The sequence below is a fragment of the Taurulus bubalis genome (genome assembly GCF_910589615.1).
Source record: "Taurulus bubalis genome assembly, chromosome: 19".
Lineage (NCBI taxonomy): Eukaryota > Metazoa > Chordata > Actinopteri > Perciformes > Cottidae > Taurulus > Taurulus bubalis.
Genome location: NC_136607.1, coordinates 4,091,445 through 4,119,432, shown reverse-complemented (window position 1 = coordinate 4,119,432; position 27,988 = coordinate 4,091,445). Strand labels below are relative to the sequence as shown.

Below are 27,988 nucleotides of genomic sequence, written 5' to 3'. Positions count from 1 at the left end.
ATGTTTATTTGCAAGCAATAAAAAGAAACGTCATACCAAACAAACCTGGATAGTTATGTAAAGTAACACACACACAAAAAGAAAGTAACATCACACCACAGTGAAATAAAACATGTCATTCATCTGAAAGGCATTTTACCGGTTGACAAGATAAACATTATAAACAGAGAAGACACAAGAGATGTTCGTAATACTGAAATTGTGTAATAATGTGAATCTGATTGGATTCAACACCGTTATGAGCAAAGTTTTGATCCAGAGGAGAGAACGTCTGTCTCTGCAGGAGCTAATTCAAGATTTACTCTTTCATTTTTTTTTAATACCGAGGACATTTGGCTCATTCTTCCCTCGAATAAAAAGGGTCTATTTTAATGCACAGGAAGGAATTAGTCAATGAGTTTCTGCCAAACTATAATTAGGCAAAATGTGTGTGTGTCTTCTGTGAGAGACTTATGGGCGATGATGACGCTGGTTGGAGGAAATAATTCATGAACCTTTTTATTTTTCCTCCTGTAATGTACTCGCTATGTCAAGTAAAGTAAAATTAGCGCACACACACACACACACAAAAAAAGAAAAAAGAAAAGACAAAGATCGACAACATGAAAAAAGAAAACAAGTAATGCCCCAAAAATGGAATAGCGTCTATAAAAAATAATCAACAGCAATAGTTTAAAGTGATTGTGTGCCACTTTGGAAATTTGCTAGAAGCGACAATAACAACAAATGTGTTTTAACGGCCACGTCCCATTCTCCTTCAGACCCCAATGTCTGGTAGTCAGAACATTTGTAACAGCTTAACGGCTCAAAATGATGAAGACGAAGAAAACGATTCTACATGCGTGACGAAGGGTGACGTTGGAGTGCATTTGTATCTGAAATGGTTACGTGTATACTTGCATGGTTACTGGGTATGTGCTGGTATGCTCAGGAGTAAATGATTATTCCTTCCAAAAAAAAGTATGCTGAATTGAAGAAAAGAAGCTAATATGCAAATGCCTCAGATATGAGAGGTCTTTATGATGCAAACACATTTGATAAAGGTGCCAGTTTGGGTAAAGAAAAAGCTGGGCAGAGATAAACGACTCAAATGACTTTTGCTAGATGGGAATTGGAAGAGCGCTCGTGCTCAAGTCCCAGTGTTCATTTAAAATGTGCTTCCAGACACCAGATCTCTTCACAAGCTAATGGACAACCATTGATTTCCCCCCGGCTAGCAGTCCGCCTCGGCCTCAGCGCCGACGCTCAGCGTGCTTTGATGCATCCGCTCCAGTATCCTGTGTAAGCTGCAGAAGCTGGGCCTGTCGGGTGAGTGTGAGCTCCAGCAAAGCCTCATCATGTTGTACAGCTCCAGAGGACAGTTCTCGGGGCAGGCGAGGATGTGACCGTCCCTCACGTAGTAAATGACCTCCTCGTGACCCATGCCGTAGTACGGCTGCATCCCGTTGGAGAAGATCTCCCACAGCACCACGCCGTAGGCCCACACGTCCGACTCGGTGGTGTAGCGGTTGTAGAAGATGGACTCCGGGGGCATCCAGCGGATGGGGATGGCGTCGTTCTCGTTGGCCTTGTAGTAATCGGCCGAGTAGATGTTCCTGGAGAGGCCGAAGTCGGCGATCTTCACCACCATCTCCTCCCCGACCAGGCAGTTGCGGGTGGCGAGGTCGCGGTGCACGAACTTGCGCTCCGACAGGTAGGCCATCCCCGCCGCGATCTGCTGGGAGATGGACAGCTGCTCGGTGCAGGTCAGAAGCCCCGCCTCCAGCTCGGAGGAGAAGCTGCGGCCGGAGAGGCTGGCGCGGCTGAGCGTGCGCACCGACTGGGACGGCGATCGGCGACGCAGGAACTCGTTGAGGTCGCCGTGGGCCATGTACTCGAACATCAGGCACATGGGCTTCCCCACCGCGCACACGCCTGGGGGAGGGAAAGCAGACAGATTTTACTCTCACCATCTCAAGTGCGTGTTTCTTTTCACCTTCTACAGTGACACACAATGACTTCATTTACTGTAAAAAGGTAAATAAATATCCCGCCGAGACATAAACACAGACGGCTGCATCGAGGCCACATTAGTAGGCCTCATGTAAACACACTGTCTTCTAAATTAGCCTTGTGGGGATTGTAACTGCTCTTCTTGTGAATCTCACATATGGTTTCAGACACGAAGAACTTCATTTTAGGTTTCTGTATCCACAACCGGACTTGTTTGCGTTCCTGATGTGGGAGAGAAAGTGTTTTGATGCCTCGTTCCTCGGTGGATAAATGAGCGAATTCATCTCAAAGTATTAAATATGAACTTCCCGTAGCCAGGACTATGACTTGAAGTGACAGATCCTCCAGGTGTGTTTACATTGACCTGAAGGACAGTGATGGTGGTGGAAGCACATTGGAGGATATTCTAGCATGGGCAGAGGGTTACACTCACCCAATGTGTTCTTTACTACGTATTTGCTTTGCCTCTTTGGCAGAGGGTTGTTTAGTCTGCTTGTTTATTCATGCATTCCTGTAAATGCTCTCTTTTTTTTGCACCACTCCAGACTGTGCAGAGCCCCGGCAGCCCTGCAGGCACATGTGCCATTCGTGGTGACTCGGCATTCACGGCACTGCCTTCAGATGTTCAAGGCTTTATGAACTCTTATAACGAATCATTGCCATCAAAGGAAAGAAATAGCCCTCTTGAGCCAGGCTGCAGTTTCGTTTTCTGTTTCCGTGGCCAATTTTTTAGTTTGAGGCCTCGCAGATCCCGTCTGTGTTCTTTCCGACGCAGCTCGTGATTATTGCACTTTATGTGGTGGGAGCCTTGAAATGAGTCGTTTTGGCCACAATCATAACACAGATTTAGTGCACTTGACGGGACTTCTGTTTCAGTTTGGAACATGAATTTGAAAGCTCAGTAGCACAGTCATCTCAAAGCCTCTCACACTTTGGTTCAAACCCACACAGGGCAAAGCAAAAGTTACACAAAAGTATTAAATATGTCAGGCAAAAGTTTTGGAAAGACGTATAAAATGATGCAGAAATGAAATCGTGCAGCTGTTAAAAACATGCAACTTTTTGTGGAAGCATCAACATGTATGAATATGCATATTGATGCAGAATAGGATTTCGTTCAGGCGCTGTGGAATACTATATATACTATATTTGTAGTTCTGTAGAGGTCATATAGAGGTCCTGTAGAGGTCAAACAAGCATCAGCACACACATACTTGGTATTTGGAAGTGTTCTTTGTCCTGCTATGTCCAAGTCTGCAGCAACAATGCGCTCACATGGAAGCTTTAGCGAGAGGAGCTCATGCTCAGTGAGTTCATGTCCCGCGGGTCACAGAGTGGGTCAGTTGGGGGGGCTGTGTGTGTGTGTGTGTGTGTGTGTGTGTCCACAAACAAGACTGTCGTTCAACAGCAGCAGCTGCAGGTCAGTAGCTGCATGCTCAACATGTTTCCCTCCACCGCTAAATATACAGAACACACACAGAGCGACATGCGACACAATGATGACACGCGGCGCCTCTAACTCGGACACATGCATGTTGTGCACGATGCCTATATGTATTTTTACACAGCATTTTGCAGCGTATTATTAGTTCATGGGGCTAATCAGAGGTTAACTAAATAATTGGATCAACTCTGGTTTCATGTCAGCTGTGTCACTTTCCGGATGCGTCGTCCCAAATGAAATGTCACTCGGAAACAGAAAAGGCATCATGCTGTCGTTTGATACAATCCTGGTTTCTTTTGTTGCCTTTAGTGTTGACTTGAACAAGTATTTCACGACCTCAGGAGCCGTAAAATGGACCAAAGTAAACAAACTTCTCTCATTGGCCACCGGCCCTGTTTACTCACTGACGGTGCCAAGAGGAGTACGTTACGTCTCTAAATGTCTCCAGGGGGCAGGGGGCGGGTTACCTGGATGCGAGCGGTTCGTATTGGATGAGATACGGACTTCATTAGTGGAAATAAACAGAGAACCTTTGTTCCACTCAGGCCAACAAATGCACATCGGTGGTCAGGCAGCACTTGATTACTGGCAAACAGTCCTATCTGTATTAAAGCACTGCAGTGAAATAGATGTGAGGGCATAGAAGTATATGAGAAAATGACTTCTCTCTTGATTTATTCCCTCAGTAAACATTGTAAACATGAGTTTATGTCTCAATCTCTAGTTTCAAGTCTTCTTCAATACAGCGTGATGTTCATTTAGTAAATGATGCTCCATCTAGAGTCAAATGATGATAGTATTGAGAGTATATTACTTACTTTGGACCTGTACAGCGCTTTTCTAGTCTTCCAACCACTCAAAGCGCGTAACACTACATGACATCATTCACCCATTCATGAGAGGAGCTACCATGCAAGGTGCCACATCAGATAATCAACCATTCATACACCGTAGGCGCAGCTACGGGAGACATTTAGGGTTAAGTGTCTTGCTCAAGGACATCGACATACGCTAGCGGAGGAAGATTAGCGGCTGCCAAGGCGTTAACTAACGGGGAACCAGTTAATAAACAAATAAACAATAAACAAATAGAGGGTATCCTCCCTTGTGATTGACATAATCCGTGTCCGTGTTTTTGTCTTTTTTGTTGCCTAAAAAGTCATCGGTCGGTGGTACTCAGCTCCACCCTCTTGTGTCATTTCTGAATGCAAAATGCCCAAACGGCAACGGACAAAAAAACAAAACTAGATGGCTTCTTCTCAACAAAGCTAAGGTGTTTTTGCTCACAAACTAAATAACTCTCATTACGTTTGTGATAAACCAGCTCCGTTGCTGTGTTTGTGGCTGATTTAAGGTGCATCAGGCTCATCATTTCCCACCGCCTCTTTCTGTGTTTCCGCATCTGTTTTTGCACTTTCCCTATATCTCACGGGCAAACCAGCAATTCTACGATGGGAAATCCAGCTGTGAGTGCAGCCTCTTTCTCTTTCTGGTGTTGGACTCCCACGCACACAAACATGCAGTACACACACACACACACACACCAACCTAGGAGTCGCACGATGTTGGGGTGGTCAAACTGAGCCATCAGCGCGGCCTCCCGCTGGAAGTCGTTCTGCATGTCAGCTGAGGCTTCCTCCTTCAGCATCTTCACAGCCACCATCGTGAAAGACTCCGTCGTCAGCAGGCCCGGTGCTCTGGAAAAGAATACAAGATGACGTATTGATTGGAACTGTTTGCGAGCAAGAGATGTCTTCTTCAGCAGCCGTCTGCATGCGAGTGCAGAATTCTAGTGTGGTTGATTTGGTTACAAATGCCTTCACCAGATTTCTGTAAGCAATGTGTCTTTTAAGTCTGCAGCCGTATGAGAGCAGTGCATTGTAAATGTCAGTTACTTCTACACACACACACACACACACACACACACATGGAAACACTCAGTCACTATCACACATAAATTGGGAAACTACAGATCGAAGCCCATCTGTCTGGGAAGATATTTACCCATGTGTGTGTGTGTGTGTGTTCCTGTATGCATGAACATATGCGGCCTGTGTGTTTATATGATCGTTTTTCTGTACATTTGAGTGTATGGTCACACAGCATATAGTCTCTATCTGCACATTCGTTGCACATTTCTGGTCATGCATGCAGGTATAAGTGTGTTTGTCTATATAAAGACACATTTGAGCTAAAATGTGAAAACATTTTGGTCGGCCCTCATTTCCTTCCTCGGAGGTGTTAAAGGGCCAATACTTAAGAAGTTTTAGAATTGATGCTAAATTAGATTTGTAGGTTAATGTTTGGCATCTAGCTGTAAAAAGTTAAGTCACAGCTGTTCAGGAGTGAATACATTGCACCAATGCCCTCACGTTTATAGTTATCCAAATATGTGTGTATTAAGTTCTCAGTGGTGTCTATATACTGCACCATTCCAGTTTTCATTAAGAGATTACCAGCGAGCCTGAAGGACGTCCCACAGATCTGCATGGCTACATGCAGGCGCTACTGTACAAAAGCAACTACTGTGCTAACTGAACTACCGCTGTCCACCGATCGATATTATGCAACATCACAGACAGAATATCATAATCTCCATTCAACATGGAGCTTTAACAATTACAATCCCCAGTATTTTCATTCTTGCACAACTATTTATGATACTTTTCATGTGAACAACAAAGTGCATAACTGCGAATGCCTTGGAAAAGAGAAAAGGTAGAACGCTAACCCCATATGTAAAGGTATTGCACTGTAATTCGTATACAACCCACGTCCTACGTCACCTTTACACATAGCAGAGCTATGTGTAAAGGTGACGTAGGAGAGAAAGAGACAAAGCTGTGGTGGATGGATGGTTCACGGAGAACTTTCACCCAGGAGACCGCAGTTTGTGTCGTGCATGAATCCAAGTCACTTTTTTACTTAACCTCCATACTTATTTTACTTGACAAACATACTTAATTTGACCCAAACAACGATATTTTCCTAAACCTAAACCTAAGTGTTCTGTGTTCAGCTTATGTTGCTGCGCATTTGTAGAAGAATGCATGAAAAACAGTTCAACCGCAAGCCTAATGGATTTATGACATTTTAGAAAATTGCAACTACTGTATGACTCAGGTCTGGGATTTGGTCGGATCATAGGGATCAGTTTGAGACATTCGTGTCTTGCTGTGAACAACCTCGGTGTGGAGTGAAAGTGACGCCTGTAGCAGCTTCCCTTGTGAGTTTGTGAATGACGCAGCAGCTCTCAGGATGACCAATGGCCTTGTTAAACCACACTCTCCCCCTCTCTCTCTCTCTCCAACTCCTGTTCTCCTTCTCTGCCTGAGTAATACCCTCATTCCCGTTAGCACCTAAGGTGATTATGATGATGACACGGCAATGTTAAATACTTGTCTAAGAAATGTAAAATATCCCGCTCTCATTTTAGGTGGAATGCTCTTCAGCATCTCTCTCTCTCTCTCTGTCCATCAATTTCTAACTCCATTCCTTCTTCACTCCTATTGCCCAATTGGATAGATAAAGCTGTTGTGTGCATCTACTTCCTCTTTCCTCCCCTTCTCACCTTGCTTGGAAAACCCGTCCAAAGGCTCCTTCTCCAATATCCCTAACATACTGGATATTATTCCGGGGATACTCGAGGGCCAGCAGCTTGGAGTTCAGCAGCAGGGGAACCCGCTGGTACATGGGGTTGGGGTGGAGTCGATCCAGCAGGAGCTCCGATGGAAGAGCGGTCAGCGTTGGGGTCTCCATTGCTCTGCGGAGGGAAAGAGGGAGTTAGAGGGGTAGAAAGGGTGGACACACGGATAAATAAAGAGCCGCACATCTCGTCTTTTTCTCACCTCTTCCGGTTTCTCCACTGCTTCTTCCGTCTGTGGCAGGCGAGGATGCAGATGATGAGGAAGACTGCAGCTGCGAACGCAGTCAGGATGATGACGATGACGGACATGGAGTAAGCCGGAGACGAGGCTGTGGCTATGGGAGGCAGACGGGTGGTCTGACGAGGGCCTGGCAACTCTGGCTTCATCACTAAAAAAACAAAAACGTTACAATCAAGGTAGCAGGCTGTGAATGTGCTTTTGAAACCTTGTTTTGATTGTACTCATTGGTTGGTGGTCTGGTGAGCTAATCTACAGTTGCATGTTAGCTGCTAACTGGTGAAATATAATCTATACATTCTCTTTGATGGGTAAGCTTTCTGAGGAGGAATCCAAGTATTGGAACAGAACAGAGGACAGCAAAAGTACCTGGTGCTATGCTGGTCTCCCCGCACTGGGGCACAGCGCAGTACTCCCAGCGGATGTTGGGGTTTAAGGTGTAACACCAGGGCTTGTCGCTGATTCCCCCTGGGTTCCTACAGTAGTTGTCTGAGTTCTTCAGCTCTGGAATCACGTCGACAGACAGGCGGTGCTGGTGGGGAACCTACAGAATGGTAGAGTGGAGGAAATCAACGAGCAGAAGAGCTCTGTTGACCTCTTCCCCACAAAGATGTCAGCGATATGCAGTATTGAGCAATAAAGCTATAAAGGGAACAAGGAGCCATTCATGTCCTTTCAGATGAGATCAGATGGAAGAAGATTACAGGTGTAATGTAACCGACACACACCCCACTCTTTTCAACAGTCCTGTGTTGTTCCAGCAAGCACCCGAAGCACACAAACAGCTGTTCAGTGTGTCTGATGGGGGCAGTGCTTTCAACATAACATGCCAACGCATAAGCTATAGGCAAATGAGCTATGATCTTGCCTTCCTGTCTCTTACCTTGGGTTAAAGACTAAAAACATACAGTTGTAGAACCGTCAATGTGGAACTCCTGATATTTCTGGGAACAAAAGAGGGATTTGATCTGAGGGTGGCCCTGCTATGGTCATCACAGAGTCCAGCCCTACTCAGCTTGTCCCTAGCTGGCAACACACCTTTTACAACTATCTCCTGAGGCAGAGCCACCAACAACTGGGGGATGGCCGATTCAATTCAATTCAGTTTATTTTGTATAGCCCAGAAATACAAATTTGCCTTCACAAGGTCTGGGCCTGAGTCGTTTCTGCATACCACAGCGCCAACCTGGAGCTACTAGAATGACAAACAAGTGCTCCCGCCTTGCTAACTGCAACAGGAGAGGGCCTGTAGAGCAGGTTTCTTGGCCATGGCACATGTGCAAATGCATCCACTCCCAGGGGTGAATCCTCTTCCTGCGCCAGGGGGAAACCATGTTGGAAAGTGGGAGTTGCGTCAGTTGGCCACCATCCATGTTCATTTTCCCGCACTGGATCGAAAATCTTGTTTGGTAACAGTCCACCGCGCAAACCGAGGTCCTACGGAGGCCACATACCTCCAGCCGCTCCCCGTCAGCAATGCATCTGTGACCACTGTGACGTCTCATGTCACTCGTTCCAGTGTCATTCCCTTCAACAGGTGTTGTGGGGACCTCCGGAAGTGTAGATCGTTTTCTGCCCAGGGGGAAACGGTATCCACTTGCAGTTTATTCTTCTTGGCGTCCAAGCGGAGGCTGGCAAACCATCTTTGCAGGCGTTGCATGTGCGGCACCACCAGATGGGCAGCTGCCGAGAATTGTGGCACTTGCATGACGGCCAACGTCGTCATCATCGCACCCCGCCGTAGGTTGCCAACTGCCTGCTACAGGGTCATACATCCGTGTTCTGACATAGTGATCCAGGTCTCAGTGTCCTCTCTATTCAAATTGGAAACATTTGATTTTAATACACTGGGGGTTTGCACGTGTTCCAGAAGGGACGACCTGATTGTTCGGCTACGCTCATGCAGTGGACAATTTTGTGTGTCCTTATAATTTAAGGACAGTATTACCATCGAGTCCTGCAGAGGGCGAAGCTGGCCTGAGTTAGAACCTATAAGGGTTCAGTTAAGTCTTTTAAATCATGAATTACATTTTTTCAAGGCCCTGTTTAGGATCTACAGTAAAGTTCTAGTTTAATAACTGCAGAGAGTGTAACATGTCAAGTGAGAGACATTAGGGGTTGCATGGTTGATTCTGCAACCTTAGAGTGCCAACTCAAATACTGAACATCTGGTTTCTTCATGTGTCATGAGTCTTAGTCATCAAAAGAGCAATGGTCCGACCTATCCCAAGAGATATGAAGTTATGAGCTGAAGCGGCTGGTTTTTACAAGTGCTGCTGTTGCAGAATGTATAGATTAAACTGGATGTTAAGGAATGTTGAAAACAACAAGTTCAGATGACAAGTTAGCTCATTTGTCATTGGCATCCACAACAATCCCTACTGTGTGAGCATTACCTAATCTGGCACACCAGCTGGCAAGAAAACATCGTTCATCAATGCTCCCAAACAACTGTTTGTTTATGTCAAGGAAGAACTGTGGACATGGTGAGAAGAAACCAACATCAACTGTTTGTATGAGATGGGATCGTTCAGCAGCCTTCAGTGTCAAATCCTCCACCAACCTTCTAGCAGAAGAGGTTTCGTGGCCTTTTAGCAATGTCACGCTACTTGAGCTTTTGCTTTTTGGGAGAACCAAATGAATAAATAAATACACAATTATTTTGTTTTTCTGGTGAGAACGATCTCATTTAAAGCAATGGTTGGGAATCGTCTTGAATCGCTCTGACAGAAACAAACATCGTCCTGTAATAAGCCTGTCCGATCATTTCATTTGGCCGGAATGAAAGGCTACCTGCCTGCCTACCTGCGTGTACTCTACCTGTGCAATCATTGCATGTCACCTTTTCCACAAGCTGCTATTTTAACAGCTGTGAGCATTAGCAATATCCTTTTCTGTTGTTTACATAATATTAATGTTGGGCTTGTGGCTTTGGAGGGAGGCCTCAAGGGACGGGCTCAGTGTTGCAGACTTCCTCGCTAGATTTAGACTTCTGGAGCTAGAGCGGCTACTTTTATTGCAAAAAAGTTGGGCTGGGTTTTTCTGTTGGATCATTTAAAAAAAATCTAGATTACTCATGCTAGTCTCTCAGGATTACCAAACCTGGCTTTAAAACACTAAAGGCCCATATAACTCAAACAGAGCTATTGTCATAAAATAGTATCAAATAACAAATAATTATCTAATAAAATGAAATAAAAAAGACAACATAATTAATGTGCTTGTAGAAAAATGATGAAAAGAAAAATGACCTTGTACTGTATGTATGCTGTCATTGTGTTGTGATGAATTCCACCCTCATAGTGACTCAAAGCTTTGCTGCAGTGTTTCTCCATGACTCAGCACAAAATAGGACACTACTCAGGCCGTACACACCACAGCATCCACATGTTGAGTATGTGCAGACCATAAATGTGATTTTACTACGGAGGGCAACACGTGACCTCTGGAACATACGAGTGTTTGACTCCTTTCTTTTCCTCCCATATGTGAAGAATATTGTATTTCCACGGTAAAAGATATTTGCTTAAAAACATCTGCTCTGTGATGCGTAGAAGGTAAATGATGACTTTGGACCGAGCCACCGCTGAATGATCTAGCGTTTAGAAGGAAAACCGACACTGACTGTGCATTCGTATTAGGAACAGCTGGCTCTTCCTTTGATGGACCGGGTAGGCCGGAGAAAGCTACACAATAGCTTCAACCGTCAAAGATCAGAGATCAGAGATGATTAATGGAAGAGAAAGAGAATTTTTTAAATCAAAGTTTTAAGTCGGTGTAATTCATTTCAGTTTCTGTGTACATTTCCAAACATCATAGGTTCACACACATCTGCCTTTTTGGTGCAATCAGCTTCCAGTGTCCCTGTGGGAGAATTGTTCCGCCAGACATTATCCCAATCATGCTGTCATCACACTTACAACAGCAAAATGAAAGGCTGGCCAGGAACTTAAGCACGATCATCAAACCATTATGCTTCACAGTCAACCTTTTAATGTATGTGTGGCCAGCGTGTCACATCCCAGAATACCAGTCTGTTCCTGGAAGCACCACATGTTACAAATGTCCTGACGACCTGACGTCATCCTCTCAACAAAAGTTCAATCCTGACTTCAAGTGACTTTCTTTGGCATCCCGAGCCCCAATATTACATGGAAATATGTACACAGAATATATTATATTATATGTTGCATGCTGTGTGTTTCATGTGTACCAGGGATGAAGGAGCCAAATCACACGTGATGTTGGAAATGCACAATACATTGAACGACAATACACACCCATCCTCCACAAGCAGCCAAAACCTGTCCAGGGATTTCTGTACAGGAATGAGTTTTTCTTCCGTTTTCATACGTTGAAAACGTCACATGAAATGTAGTTAATGTGTCTGACATTTTCAATGTGGTGCATTGTAATTAAAAACCACAACAAAGGCCCCCGGGGGAAGCATCCCTGGAGGTCCTGCACCCGCTGGGTGAGCCGGTGGTGAAGACGTCCCATTAGCTCTAATTGACAGAAACACGCTGCACTTCGTTACCGGCGCGATGCTCATCAGGCTTTCTGCTCTCACTCTGCAGGTACGTGTCGTTCACAACAACAAACGCTGGGACATTTACTACTCCAAATTCGTGGTCATTTTTTGCAATAATGGGTCCTCGATTGGCTGCAATCCCCAATCCCAAGCGGTCCTTCTGTGTGGAGTTTGCACCTTCTCCCCGTGGCAGTGTGGGTTCCCTTTGCTTTCTCCCACTGTCCAAAGACATGCAGCTCAGGTTAACTGGAGACTCTAAATTGCCCGTGAGGGTGAATGGTTGTCTGTCTCTATATGCGCCCTGTGGCAGACTGACACCTGTCCAGGAGAACCCTGCCTTCGCCCAATGTCAGCTGGGACCGGCTCCAGCCCCCCGAAATAGGACAAGCGGTTTGGATAATGGAATGTGTCCTCGATTGTCAGACAGGGTGCTACCGTGCTTTTTGTCCACTGAATTGACATCTGCCACTCACAAATGTTGTCAGCTGTAACTCAACCACAAATTCAGCTAATGGTAGCTCAATGGAGTGCTCCAAGCTGACTCATTTTAAATCAAGGAGGAAGTGAAAGCCCAAATTGTGTGTAGAGAAGAAAAAAAGGGTGTGTGTGTCAGCGTAATATGTTAGAGAGAGAGTGTGTGAGTGTGTGTGTGTGTGTGAGCCAGTGTAACATGTTAGAGAGAGTGCGTGTGTGTGTTAGAGATGGAGCACTGTGCAGCATATGCGTGTGAAAGCTAATTGCTTCCAGAGGCAGGATGTGACATGAGGAGCCCCTCCCCTCTCTCTGCTGACCTGGCACACACACACATACACACACACACACACACACACACTGCACAGGAGAGTAGTAACAGCTCACCCTCACAGACTCTCTCACAGAGCAAAGCCATAAAAACATAAAGAGGCTTTTGGGCCACAGGGAGTGTGTGTGTGTTTCTGTGAGCATGTGTGTGTGTGTGTGTGTGTGTGTGTGTTGTGTTCTTTTCTGTTACTGGTTAGAGATCAGGAATGTTTGATTTAAAACTGAGCATCCACACACAGAATATTACACTGAGTGTAGAGTCTTGACTCTGGGGTTGTATAAACACATGAGTCTTTTAGCGACGCTGTCCGTGGCTACGACTGTGATGAACTCTGCTCAACGGTTCCCCACATCCTCCATCTTTATTCTGTGATTGTAAAGTCACCGTGAAGTCATGGTTTTAAACACGCGACCATGGGCCGGGAGGACATTTCCAAAAGCAGATAATACTCTTATTATTGCAACGTATCTTACGAAAAGTCATACAAAATCTTTCCGCTTGTTACATGCAGAGATTATTTTCCAAAATAAAAGGTCCATCTTCACAGGAAACAACTTAGTTACGTTGAGGAAAAGATCACCGTTTTGGTTCAGATAACTCCGGATGTGCCCTTACTGAAGTACGCAAGTTACGTGACAAATAAATCAACAGAGCCTTCTGGTTTCACGCGGGGATCGAACAGCGGTCGGCCCGGCTGAAGGATCCCCGTTTGTCGGACACAACCATCGTCCTTCCCCTCAGGTTTTGAGGTCTTTACGCTGCTTCCTCATTCATGATTACGTGAACTACCATAGACTGGATGTAAGAAGTGGGCGTGACCATATTTGCATTTCAGAGGAGTGACGTCGAAACTCTGTGTACGGCTCTGATAGCGGCATCGACCTGTCAATCACAGTAAGCCCCGCCCTAAAGCATACCCTGCTTTACGGTCTATTTGACTCTAAATGGACCATAATGTACTAAATGAACATCATTCCGTATTGAAGAAGACTTGAAACTAGAGATTGAGACATAAACTCATGTTTACAATGTTTACTGATGGAATACATCAAGAAGTAGAGTCATTTTCGTGGGATGTCTATGAATCACCGCTCTTTATTTTTTGTATAGCTACAAATGCCGGATGAGAACTGCGTGAATATCAAGACTCCCAACTTCTATCTACATGTGGTGTTTTTTGTGTCTGCACAGCCTGTTTTAGTCATATTAAGGTTTGTCACACACACACATACCTGTTGGCTCCATGACTGACAGGGCACCCCGGACCTGGTCACATTGGCGCTGCCTTGGTAGAAATGTCCCCGGTCACTGAAACACGTCGCTGTCGAGACCAAAACAGACAGCGGTTAATGAGCGGATGAATGTGATTGACGTTTGTGTTCCATTTTAAAACGCTTCTCAACTTACTCGTGATTTGATCTTTCTTGATGTCTGAAAGGCAAAAAAAGAAAAGAGCAGATAAAGGAAAGAAAATTCATTTAGAAAAAGGAAGCACAGCTGTCAAGCAATCTGAAAAAAGAATCGGTGCATCACGGAGGGTCAGTTCAGTGCAGCTGCGATTATATTACAGAGCAAACATACACGCGGCTACGCCTCGGCCTTAAAGCGTTCACCGCACACACACACACACACACACACACACACACACACACACACACACACACACACACACACACGCGCCTGTAGCTGTGTGCTTTGGCTCAGCAGAGCCGGACCTTTTTAATGACCTCATCAGTATCAGCGGCCCGTAGCCGAGCAGGCCGGGCTGTAATTTAGCCAAAAGTAACTGCAGCCGGCAAACTTTTCTTTGACTTCTGGCTCCTTTTATTTTTTCAGCTCTCATGCAAGATTGCTGCGCTCAAGCTGTTTCTGTGGAACCCAATCAACACATTCTTAGCAGCTTCGAGCAAATTCATTAAAATATCCAGGAAATTCTTCACATTCTGGATTATGTGCTTCTTCTTCTTCTTCTTTTGGAAAAGCAACCACACAAAGCAGCCTCAGTAAGGCCAGTCTTACCGACAAAAGGGACATGTGTGCAAGCGTCAGGGTCTACGCGGAGACTCGGCAGGGCCTGACAGTTGGGCAGCAGTGAGCTGGGGCCGTGGGCCCCGGGGACCGAGCCGAGGTATCCGGGCTGGACCGAGCTGCTGCCCTCGAGCACCAACCACTCCTTGTGGCAGTACAGCTCCTTCACGGCCAGGCAGTGTTCTCTGTTTGGTAAAAAGAAGAGGAAGATTCCCTCAGCAACCTCATGTAACCTCACCTTCATGCATAAAAGACACAGAGACGCTCGTGCTACCTGCAGACGGGTTTGGGCGCCGGGCCCAACCCTGACGGGTTGCAGTCGGGGAAGGAGGAGTGGCAGAGCAGCGAGTGCGCCGCGGGGCTGCACACGGCGCTGAGGCCCTCCAGCTCCGTCCACCAGCTCTGGACCAGGTACTCCTGCATGTCCTCGGGGTCCGGGACCGAGGAGTTGAAGAACACCAGCAGGTCGTCCCGCAGGACGCCGCGGCACACGTCGCCGCGATACGCGCTGCAGTAGCCGGTGACGCCCTTGTAGAGTCTGAGGGGAGAGGACATTGGTGTAATACTCGTCTCGTGGAGAATCGGCTTAAATATGTACTGACAGGTGTTTGAAGATGAATTGCTGTAGCATTATGTCATTATAATATTGTCTGTTTATGACACTTATTTTCAGATATTAACTTGGAGGATAAGCAGGCATGACGGTCATTCTAGGAGGGAGATGAGTTCGTCCATCCATCATCTAAACCCCCAGCATCCCTTGCAGTAGACAGGAGCCCTGATAACAATGGCTGAGCCATGAGTCCACCCCGGACGGGTCGCACGCTAATTTGTACGTGCATGAGCAGTATATCTAAACGACATCTGGATGAAATAATAATAATAAAATCTCAGAAAAAAAGCAAATAGGAATGGTGAACAGCATTATTATCTCGACCGGTTATTAAATTAGTTCTTATTTTGGGGGGTTACAAAGAGTTTCGCTGGAGTTTTCAAGGCATGTTGCTACGCTACTGAAAATAGAGAAGTGAGTGCAAAGGACACTTACAGGAGTTAACATCTGTCATAATGTTGCCTGCACCCATTCCTGATCTCTGTGGATGTGTATTTTACAAGAAAGAAAGAAAAACAGTGAGAAACAGGGGGGGCGGGGCTTAGGGTCCTCAGAGCAATCAGTCTTTTCCTGTGTTGGCTGACAGGTAGTGAACTTGTGAGGAGGCGTGTGTTTTTCTTCATTGATTTATGAATGAGTGTATTCATTTCATATCCGGACATTGATTAAAATGATTGAATTTTATGTCCATGTGTTTATGTGTATATATTTGCTTTCTCTCTTACTCTCTCTTGGTGAGATGGTGTGGTGGGTGTGAGGGGGTGGGGGTCAGTAGTGATGGATGGGAAAACTGTCCGTAAGGTGTGGAAATTGTGTTATGGGGTCAAGGGAGCGCAAATTGGATTTATAGAACAAACTCAAACTGCTTATTTCAAATATTTTTTCTGTTTGTGCACAAAATGAATGAAGATATTATAACAATATTTGTATCATTAAATAGTTGTGGAAAGCGGTCTACATCTGACAAACTTTCGTTAAAATCATCCAGTTGCTCACAGAAAAGGCTTGTAGAAGACTCCCATGGACTTCCTGTCTGTCTGCCTCTTGAAGATCAGCCATACATAGACGTGCCTGTCTGTCTCTCCGTCTCTCTCTACCCGTCTATCCACGCTGTCGGCCTGACCAGCTCTTGTGTCTGTTCGTCCTCCAAAATGAACACGATCCACGTGTCTCTCTGTCTCCCAGCAAACATCCTCGACCTCCCTGCTGCCTGACAGCCTTCGCTCCAGCCGTTCACAAACTCCAGATGTCGGGGGAACTTTAAGCTGACTTTTTCCATTCTTACCTCAGAAAATCAGGCATCCCGAGGTCAACATCTCTCTCTCTCCCTCTCTCTCTCTCTCTCTCTCTCACACACACATAGTCCAGATGTGGTTTCTGGTGTGGTTCAGCAAAGTTTAAATTCAGCTCACGCCGTATGGGTGACTGACAGACCGGCTCCTGCTGAGCGTTGCAGCTAAAATGCAGATTGTCTTCATGAGGCCCTGAAGCCAGCGCAGCACTTCTTCAAACACAGGCGGCTGCGGTGCCCGGTTAGAAGGCAGGAAAAAGGCAAAGTGCTGTTGTGCCGTTTTGACGATTCAAAAATGTTTTTAGAAACTCGTGAAAAATAGATTGCCATGTTGACCATATCTAATCCCCAAATCTACTACACGTCATCATGCACAAAAGGGAAATATAGTCTATAGACAGTAGGACCATTTTGCTTACCTCCACTCTATGGGGAAGTGGCAATATCCAGAAAAGGCCGGTTGAAGAAACGCGAGCAGGAGGAGAGGGAAGAAGAGAGGAGGAAAAAAGACAAAAATCAACCTCGGCAGGAGGAGAAAACCCGTCATTGTGCTTCTCTCACCCGCTCATCGCTTAGCTGTGAGGGACGTCCAGACAGTGTGTGTGGTCGGGGAGGAAGGTGTGTGTGTGTGTGTGTGTGTGTGTGTGTGTGTGTGTGTGTGTGTGTGTGTTTAGGTGACTGTGGTCATGTGGTTGTGTTGGTGAGTGTGGCTGAAGTAAGTACCAAATGGTGGTGGTGGGGGAACAACAGCTGAAGCCACACAAAACACTATGGCAGCTAACATAACTTAAGACAAAGCAGCAACAACCCACCAACACACACACACACACACACACACAGATGTAAGAAGCTGCTGCTTGTTCCACTATAGGTTTTTTAAACGGCGTTGAAATGGAGGAAAACTAAAAGCGGGTCCCGACCTGCGACGGTGACTCTGGCCGTGGCCTTGACGGTGTTGGCTCCGGCGCTGTGTCTGTTGGAGGCCAGACACGTGTACAGGGCCGGCTTGTTCACCGCCACTTTGAGAACGGACAGGATCACCTCGCCCGTCAAAGTCTCGTCCACGGACGCACCCGAAATCTGGGAAATAAAACCATAAAGAAATAGTAAATTAGATGAATGACAGCAGACAGTTTAAATTACACTTCAAAATGTACACCATGGATATATTGCCTTCACACGGAGCTTTGTGGAGGAGTGACCTGCATGGCCTTCAACTAGTAGTTTAACATATTTTGCAGTAGCTTGCTTGTAAATTCCACTATATTCATATTGCTCAGTGCCCTCAGGCAGCGACAGCATCGTCCTCTTCCTCTCAGCCTGAGGAAGACTCACCGTGACCAGGTCCACGGACAAAACCTGCGTTTTTACTTCGGTGAGCTACATGCAAGCTGAGAGCAAAACCAATCTTTACTGCAAAGTATGCTGTGTGTTAGATGTTGCTATAACGTTGTATCACATGTAAAAAATAAAATATTTCGTCCGAGAATAACATTGCTGTCATTTAAGTAACTTGCAGTTGTAAAGTAGGTTCATTATTTAAAGATTTTTTAAATACGGTCCGTCCGTGTAGTCCCACTCTTCACCAGACGAGGGCGGTAATGCAAAAATGAAGTTGTGAACAGTTTATGAGAATAGGACAAATCTGTCCTCTGAAACGTCCGTCATGAAATCATGAACGATAAATAACGTGCAAAGTGATCATGCACTGATTGTGTTACATTCTCATGGGCGTTGAGTTGATAAAATGAAGCGCATACAAGGAGTTATGTGTCTGGCATTAATATAACCGCTTGTGGTCGATTACCAATTTAAAAATTCCCTGGTATTCACACTGGGCGGATGGAACCAGAGGAAATGCCTTTGTTGTTTTTAGTTTCTGTATTGACACACAACTCTCACATATATTTAAATGATATATGGGAGTGTGTGTGTGTGTGTGTGTGTGTGTGTGTGTGTGTGTGTGTGTGTGTGTGTGTGTGTGTGTGTGTGTGTGTGTGTGTGTGTATGGATGGGTGCTGAAGTGCGACATATCTATATTTGAATTTGTGTCTGACACCCGCCTGTTTTTGGGAAGAGCTCGATCGAGCCTCGCAAAAATTAATGACCTGAACAAGCTGCCAGAAAAGCAGCTCACACACTCATTTTAAATCAGCACACACACACACACACACATATATTATTTACAAGCATAATGGGCCTGTAATCACATTGTAGCTAGCACCCAGGACCATTAAATACCCAGACATTATGGAGTGTGTGTCTGCCCGCATTGGCACGCATGATGCATGTCTGCTGTCTGGTTGAAAAAACTAAAACAAGCCAGTTATTCTTAAGGTGGTACAATATGTAATTTTAATATAAAATTTTTTTTTTTTTTACTTTTCGATCAGTATCTCAATCTCTCGTTTCAAGTCTTCTTCACAACACGCTGAGCTCTCAGTAGACCACGAACACTTTGAACACATTGAACACTTTATCCATTCACCTGGTGCAATATCCAACACGTGCAATACGTTTAAGTACTTTTATATACTTTTTTTATTCAGTCTGTATATTTAATATTCCTCTTTACTGTTTTTATTGTTTTCTATTACTGTTTATTTATGTTACTTGATTTTTAATTTCCCCACTGCGGGACTAATAAAGGATTATCTTATCTTATCTTCTTCAATACAGCATGATGTTCATTTAGTAAATTATGGTCCATCTAGAGTCAAATCGACCATAAAGCTTTAGGGCGGGACTACCTTGTGATTGACAGGTCGCTACTGCGCCGTCGTCCGGTCTGGGTGTCGTCTGTGTTTTCGTCTAACAACCTAAACCCTTTTCACTCTGTGTGTTTTCAGTTGAAATGGAAGTTTGTTGTAACCTTTTTGGTCGCCTAAAAAATGTCTTCGGTTATACTTGTCAAAATGTGGAACTCGAGTTCCACAGTGACTTTGTCTCATTCTGTTTGTATCGACACCAAGTAACATAATTCGCTCCCTGAACAGAAACAGGTCTCTGCCAATAATTTATCAGGTTTTTTTAAGGCCCATATTATAAATAGTTTCTGACTGGCTTCCACCGGAGTAAAGATTCCCTCAGCCACTTCACAGTGCCTCCGACTCAATTAGGAAAAGCCTCTGTCTTGTTGGAACGTTGGAACATTTGACAGTACACTTTCCCCAACCGTCCCAGGGAGAGCGGACACGCTTTGGACCCGTTTGCTGGCTCCCAAGAAAGAAACCCAGACAGCTAACAGCAGCGTCAACAGAAGGGCCAGAAAATAAGCTTTTAAGGAATACAGCTTGTTGTGTGTTTAACTAAAAAACAATGACACCACAGTAACAAAATAGCCACAAAACGTACTTATATGCTGTCGATTTCAATACTGTGGATGAGATGTGAAAAGACACTATTGACTGAGATGTTGGCTCATTTTCTCTCTTGGTCTGGCACATTAACTTTTCTCTCTAACAGGAAGTGGAGAACTCGCTCTCCTGGCGTTTCACTTGAGTTACATAATGTTTGCACTCGGCATGGGTCATGATTAATGTCTTCTCCTTGCGTCCCCCAAAAGGCATTGCATGTGGTTGGAACTGCAACCGGGTGTGGGGGGGATTAAAACCAAACCATCGCAATGACTCGCATGTTAGAACAAAGTCACTCGATTATTAGATTTAACACGGATCACAACAAATAGCACGCTGGGTCTCAAAAGGGTTTCAGACTTGTTGCTTATTCAGAACATTCCTCAGCAGGTCTCCTTTTAAAAAAAAAATCTCCTACAGTTATCTTACTTTGTGGGACCCCAGCACACACTGTGCCCTCTGTACCCGCTGTGCATCCCAGTGAGACCACCTTACATGGGGGGTCTGGCACAGTCAGCGGTTGATACAAAGCAGTCACCGCCTTCAGACCTTGAGAAAAAAGGCGACCCCGATCAAAGCCGATGACGCTGTGCATCTCTGGCTAAATGGAAGGGAATCTCTTCAATCCTCTGCGGCCCTAATAAGAATTCCTCCGCCGCTTATCTCGCTGATCCCGCGGCTAAATCTTTGAGTGTGTGAATGAGGGAGATGGAGAGAGAAACAGAGAGAGAGACAGGCATCCAGGGAGACGGCGAGAAACAGCGAGTACAGTATGTCCGTGTGGATCAGTGCTCACATGAGCCGGTTATTATAAAGTAATGTGCTTCTGTGTTTATGATCTCAATAGTTTTATCTGTATAGCCACATGGACATATTGATACCGACACCATTGTCCTGGAGGGCGTACAGTACCCGGGAGTCTCCAGAAGAGAAGACCGTCATGTTAGTTTAGACCACGTGTCGCTTCTGTAGCTGCGCACCCCCCCCACCCCAAATAGACCATGAAGCAGGGTACGCTTTGGGGCGGGGCTATCTTGTGATTGACAGGTCGCTACCACACCGTTTTCCGGTTCGGGAGTTGTTTGTGTGTTTTTCTTCTTAGAGCTTTAACCCTTTCACTGTGTGTGTTTGCAGTTAAAATGGGAGATTTCACCTTTTTCAGCGTTCCGTTGGACTTAGCTCCACCCTCTTGTGTCACGTCTGGTTGCAAAAAAACAACAAAAACGAGATGATGACGGGGAAAAAAACAAGACTACGAAGGCCAAAATGCGGAACTCGAGGCAGTCCTCATGGACACCATAGTCCTTGAACGTGAAGTGCAAGGACCCCCCTGAAATAGACCATATAGAGAGATCCACTGGAGGACCGGCAGAAGACAAGTAATGGATTTCCCAAATTAGTCCCTGTGTTCATACAGCAAGTCTTTAGTCTGCTGGTGTCTGTCTGGATTTGCCAGCCGGCTTCAGGCAGCTGTTCGCTGCTAATTTGACAAAAATGGACAAAGCTACTGTGTCGACTTTTTCAGATCCGTGCAACGGTTTCCAGGGAGATTTCACGAATAAAAACTCAACGCGCGTATCTTCGTGCGTGTCGGCGCTCCTGACCGTCCGCTCCGTCACCGCGGGCGTTTTCCCGTTACGCGAGGCTCTGCGGCTGACAATGTGTCACAATGTCGAGCCGCGCGATGACGTTCCTCCGATGCCGGCTGTGTGGGCTGACATCTGAGACAAAGTTCGTCCGCAGACAACGGGGAGATCACAAGCATTTTGTGAGCGAGACATTGATGGGAGGACATAAATAATGTTTTTAATTGGATTCAGTGGAGAGATGTAATGCGTGGGGTTTCTTTGTGTATTAGACGAGTTAAAGGCCCACTCAGATTATTGGTCAAACCCACCAAACGCTTGCTTTCAACAAAACGCACACGGAACCCGGACACTCACCGTGTTCCCGTTTTCCAGCCAGGTGATGGTGGGGATGGGATTCCCCGTGGCGTTGCACTCCAGGGACACCTGGCTGCCGTACGCTACCCGCTTCTCCTTGGGAACCCGCAGGATTCGTGCTGGAGCTGAACACACGTATTGCAACAAATCAATTATATTCCACTTTTCTTTTCTTTTTTTAAAAGTACACACTGTTCCCGAGAACAGAAAGTGAACCAGCGTTCAAATACATACCCTGGACCTCTATGGTGACCGGCTTTGAGAAGGCCAGCCCGAAGCTATTCCTGGCCACACAGCGGTACTGTCCTGCATCCTCCTTCTGAATGTGGTGGATCTTCAAGGCCCCGTAGTCAAGAATAGTAACACGGTCAGTGATCTGGCAGAGAGGAGACACATTTTAGTTACTTTGTTTTAAAGATACATTTTATACCATTGTTTGTGGCTGATTCTATGGAACAAAGCCCAAATATGAAGAGGTGGGTTAGGGTTATGCTTGCTAAACAGCAAACACCGGCACCACATAGCTCAATGGAGCGTCTCGTGGGGCTGTGAAAACATCCCGTTGCGCACCTTGATGAGCTCGTCATCTTTGAGCCAGGTGACATCTGGTTTGGGGTTGCCGAGGGTAACGCAGGGCAGCACTGCTTTGGATTCTATCAGAAGGGTCAGGTCGGTAGGATGGCGTTTGATCTGTGGCTCTGCCGTGAAAAGGGGACGGACCAGACAAGATGGACAAGATACCAGTTGTTTAGAATCTTTAGATCCATGTCAGGAAACCTGGATCGTGAACTCCGGCTGGAAGCCAGCAGACATACTCATCTTGAGCTGCAGAGCCCCGCAGCTCTTGGCTGCCGCTCCGATGCCGTTAGTGGCGAGGCAGCAGTACTCTCCATTGTCCGTCTCTCTCACGTGAGGGATGCTGAGCATCTGTCCCTGCTCCCTGGTAATGTACCGGGGGTCATAGTACCTGGTGGGACAAAGAGAGAGACCAATGGACTTTTATCATACTTTTAAATTGTCTGCATGGGCTATAGAAATATGTTTGTTCATCAAACGCCGAATATGAACCTGACACCGAACAATCAGTGACGTGTGTTACGACCAATATTTGCAGTGCCATTATTTAGACGATATACTTCTGCAAATACCTGCACAAATATGAGCATCGTAAATCTTATGGAGTATGTTAGCCTTGCAATTAGCTCCTCGTGTTCCAGATATTTTATCATTTCTTTGCCAGAGTTTGCCAACAATGTTGACATGAGAAAGCCAGAATAAAGCCAGAATAAACACAAAGCATTTTCCCAGATTACCATTTGGCATTTGTTGCCATTAGCGTGGTAGACCTGCGAGATTAGACCAGCTGAAAGCCGTAGTAGAAGGTCAAACTCACGTGATGAGGTGGTTGTTCTTGGTCCAGCTGATGTCGGCGCGGGGGCGGGACTCCACCTCACAGATGAAGGTGGCGTTGTGATCCAGCAGCACATCCAACGTCTCCAATAAGGTGATGATGCGAGGCGCTGCGTGGGAAACATGAGAAGAAAACACAACGACTTTTGTTACAAAACCCGATACAGTATTTGGAAAAGGGGATTCGACAGTGGAATGTTTTGATTTCCTGTCCACTGTATTACACGGCCATCGCATTTAGCTGAATGTGCCGGAGCTGAAACACAGCTGCATATTTTTAACTCAACTATTTGACATTCTTAGCATTCCCTGTTCTAGTTGGAGTCATCTGTCTCCGTCACTCGGCGTCCGGCTACGACTGACGGGACCAGGTCATGGGTTTGTTACAGCTTTTGGACGCACGATTCAAGGTCCAAGGATCGACTCCGAGCCCGGTGCACACTCTGCTCTCCGCTACCGCGTTTCCACAGATGGTCTTTGTTCAAAGGAGAGCGGGTAAATGACCAGTTGTGTGTGTATACACTCAGTATACAAGCCAATAGAAACACCTGTTCTGGTCCATGGTACAGATGCAATCGATATTAATTCCTCCAAAAGAGAGTTGAAGGAAAACGGGAGAAGATGGATGATTTTCAGACAATTGAGAGAAGAGTAAAAAGGGAAGGAATTAGAAAGGGATTAGTTACTCTGGGTGAACATGTTGAGGAGGAGAAGATGAGAGGGGGAGTAAAAGCAAAGAAAAGACATGTTCAAAGGGGAAATGGATGGAGGGAGATAGTGGAAGCACATGGGGGCGAGGCGGCAACTGTTTAGGATTCAGATCAGAGACATCAGGCTCGCCTTGAACTGTGTGTGAACTGAGGAGAGGAAGAGGGAGAATAGAAAACAGGAGCGAGGTTAGATCAGAGGAGGAGAAAGGGAATGGAGAAGATAAAGAGAGGAGAATAAAGGAATGGATTTGGGTTTAAGGGACATTATGTGTGTGTTTTTGTCTCTTATGAAACAACAATTTTGCAATAACAGAGCCGGAAACGCCAGCCCACATCCACACCCCCAACCTCGGGTCACGGCTGCTGTTTGGCTCATGAACATGTGACAGGAAGAGAGCTACTGTAAATCATACTGAAGCCCTGGGTTTTAAATCACTGGACTGCCATTTTGGCCCAGGTTAAAGTAAGGGGAAATATCTCAATTGCGCCTGCTTTATTAAAAGGACCAGTGTGCATCTATTAGCAGACGTGGAATATGATGATCATAATTATGTTTTCATTAATGTTTAATCACCTGAATCGTCTTTCCTATCTCCATTGGGAGCGGGTCTCCCTTTCTACAGCAGCCCAGAAAGGACAAACTAAACAGTGGCTGTAGCGTTTTATGCTAGATGCATAGACTGTATATAAGAAATGGACGAGGTCATCATGAAGTCACCCATTGGTTTGGTGACTGCCGTTATGAAGCCTCGAGTCTGGCAATTCCGGCATCGCCATCTTGGATTACGGCCGTCGCAAGGTTGTTGTTTTTGCTACCGAGGAATGCAAGTTACCATATTTGGAGTGGAGAGATGCCGGGTACGGCTCTGGTAGTGGAAGCGACCTGTCAATCACAGTAGCCTCGCCCTAAAGCTTATTTTTTTGATGGTCTATTTTATTTTTACTAAATGTTGTGTTGTGTTGTCATGCTGTGTTGAAGAAGACTTAAACTAGAGATTGAGACATAAACTCATGTTTACAATGTTTACTGAGGGAATAAATCAAGAGAGAAGTAGAGTAATTTTCTCATAGACTTCTATACAATCTGACTTCTTTTTGCAAGCGAAGGAGTCGCCCCCTGATGGCCAGTGGAGAGAATACAAACTTTAAGGCACTTCATCATGCCTGCGATCTGCAAACACAGTGCTAAATGACACCAAATCCTGCACACTGTGCCTTTAAGTCTCTTTTCATGTATGCGCCCCCCCCCCCCCCCCCCCTTTCCCCCCAGGGTGAATTTTAGCGACATTTTATCCAGCGGCATCAACCTTTCAGAACATTCATCTATGCGATTTGTTGGTTTATGACCAAATACTCAGCTGTGCGTTGCACCATTATGTGAAGGGCGAAGGTTTTCGCTGCGGCCCATGTTTAGCCACATGACACACATTATTTAGAGCAAGCGAGAGCCTCACCGGATACGACCTTGGGAGAGTTTCTTGTTATGAAATGCTGTTTGGACACCAGAAGTGATACAGTGCTGGTACACAGTGCTCACATCCGGCCTTTACTGTACGGATTCTGAAAGCCTCCTTGATCCAAGTGCCCCTCATTATCACTCCCTTTCCTGTATGTTCACGGTTTGTGTGTGTCCATCATGGAACATAAAAATGTAACACAATTGTATTTTGTACATTGCCATTTTCATGTAGGTGTAGGTCCTAAAATGAATGTAAAATCCCTCAGATATTATCGCCAACAAGCAATTTTGTCTGAGCTATAATTTTCTATACTTATCTAATCGCTCTGTCAACTTTTCTTCTGCAAATGTCTTTTACAACATTCATGTTTCCATTGTTGGTGGCTCTCTCTGCAATGGCCACTGAAGAAATCTTTCTCCCTCAACCTTTAATTAATTGCATCTTCTTCTGCGTTTCATTTCCTCCTGTATTCATTAGCTCCCTGTCGACCCTTTTTCTTTCCCGGAACAGAGGCCTGTAACTTGTAACATCCCTTGGTGTTTGCTTTGATTCGCAGTTTATCCTCTAGGTTTTTTCCATACTTTAATCAAATCGCAAACAACGTCTCCACCCCAGATTCTATCACGCAGACCAGACACATGTTTCTTTTCCTTGATTCTGTCGTTGCGGTTAAAACAAGACACAAACAGACAAATAGTATTGTTCTTGTGGCAACGTCAGATGTCTGCAGGGGTCTCATCTTCTTGTTTGTAGTGGTTTTCGGCTCACACACACCAGAAGTGGTCTTACTTCAGTACTTTACATCTTCCCTGACGGAAAGCCTTCTGTGGAAAAGACGTCAAAATGTGTGGCCTGTGTGCATGTCACCAGTTCATTTAACAGATTTTCTTCTTTTTTTTTAAGCTGTCTCGTTGAGGTGGCCTACGAGACAGATGTTGTTCTGCTCGAGGACACATCGAAACTAGTGATCAACATCACATTGTGTTTGTTTGCTCCAGCGCATTTTTCATTGAAATAGAACAGAGCTAATGAAAGCCAGCAATCCTTTTGTGTCATCAGTCTCAGCTTCGCACAACTGACCCACGCCCCAACACCACAGCCAGGAGGCAGCAATAACAGCAATAACAGCAATAACAGCAATAAGAATGCAGCTTTACAGCACTTGTTGCTGAATATGCATTTGCACCTTGTAAAACTGTGCTCAATCAAGCCATTCAACTTGAATAAACATTGTTCTCTTTTATTTTTTGTTGATTTTTTGTCGAATAAATCTTTAAAAACGTGTGCGTTTAAAGAAATAGTTCCTCATTTGCTTGTGCTCTGGGAAAGTGCTCTGGGAAAAGATGGATACAGTATCGAACAACTCGGGACTAATTAACACATCCTGACCTGCATGTATTACCAGCAGCACTTTAATAGACCTTTTTTGTAAGATTACTTAGTTTTTTAAGGTTTGAAAGTTATATATTTAATGGTTTTTTGATTTGGAAAACTTCAGAAGTAGAGTATTTTTGGTGGCCGAGAAATTATTTTCTTTTTCTCATTCCTTTTGCACAATTTATAGCCGACGGGATGCTGCAGGCGGACATGGACCAACACGATAAGGGCCTTCCAGCCACTGAAGCACGGCGTCGCCTGCCAAAAGGCCCGGCCCATGCATGGCAACCCAACCCGGCTGATATCTGCCCCTCTGGCCCGCAATGTGGCAGCTTCTAAACCACCTGTTTTTCTCCGAGGCCAATAATCTGCAGCATGAACTCGACATACGAAACATGCGAGCCGGCGCATGTTTCCGCAAAGCTGCGCCAGCATTCTGGTGGTGACCCGGGGACCACTGCTCAATTTAAGCGGCCCATGAGATGTCCATTTTATTATTTGTTTAATAATGTCTGGAGCTGTTTTACTTTCAGATGGCAAAAATAGATGAGAGCCAGTACTGGAGTTTATAAAAGCCTCCGAGTTCTGTTACGAAAGTACAGTTTGTATGTCTGGCGCCCAGCTGGTTCTGATTATCTTTGCCCCGCATGCATTGCGGTGCAGGCGGAGGTGAATCGGTTCCTGAACACATTTGCATCGGCCCGCTCAGAGTTGTGTCGGCAGGATCTAGGTTTAGTCACATTTACGCGGTGTGGGACTATAAACACCTTCTCCCTTTTCCCTGCGAGCAGGATGTGGTGAGGGAACAGGTGATCTCAGTATGTGCGTCGATCCTCTTGAGAAACAAATTAAAAAGTCTTGACAGAAGTTGAACTAAAGGGGCCAGAATGATCTCTAGGATACCGTGTCCACGTCCATTGTAGCCTTAAGACGTGTCCACATGTTTTTTCTTTCCTTTGTGAGATGGTCATTATGTATACATCCGCCTCGGTGGATCAAAGAGAGGGCACAGCCATACAAAATGACAACTTCTGCCGAAGAAGACACCCTTGAGAGCGAATGGAAACCCTCACTCACCTCCCTGCATCCCGTGAACCGAGGCGACCACAGCCAGGAGAAAGACTGCACCGGTCTCCACGACCCTCAT

The 27,988-nt window shown here is 45.5% G+C and overlaps 1 protein-coding gene across 1 annotated transcript; it reads right to left on the bottom strand.

The window, feature by feature from the left end:
• On the bottom strand, positions 1-27,988 carry musk (muscle, skeletal, receptor tyrosine kinase; the record flags this gene model as incomplete). The annotated part of the gene is made up of 17 exons (XM_079234890.1): positions 1-1,914; positions 4,985-5,133; positions 7,008-7,199; positions 7,285-7,471; positions 7,690-7,864; positions 13,886-13,974; positions 14,061-14,084; positions 14,673-14,866; positions 14,956-15,219; positions 17,005-17,011; positions 17,506-17,665; positions 21,885-22,009; positions 22,119-22,260; positions 22,455-22,582; positions 22,700-22,851; positions 23,278-23,404; positions 27,919-27,988. 17 exons carry the CDS (start codon positions 27,986-27,988, stop codon positions 1,214-1,216), a joined length of 2,886 nt encoding a protein of 961 aa, XP_079091016.1. The 3' UTR covers positions 1-1,213.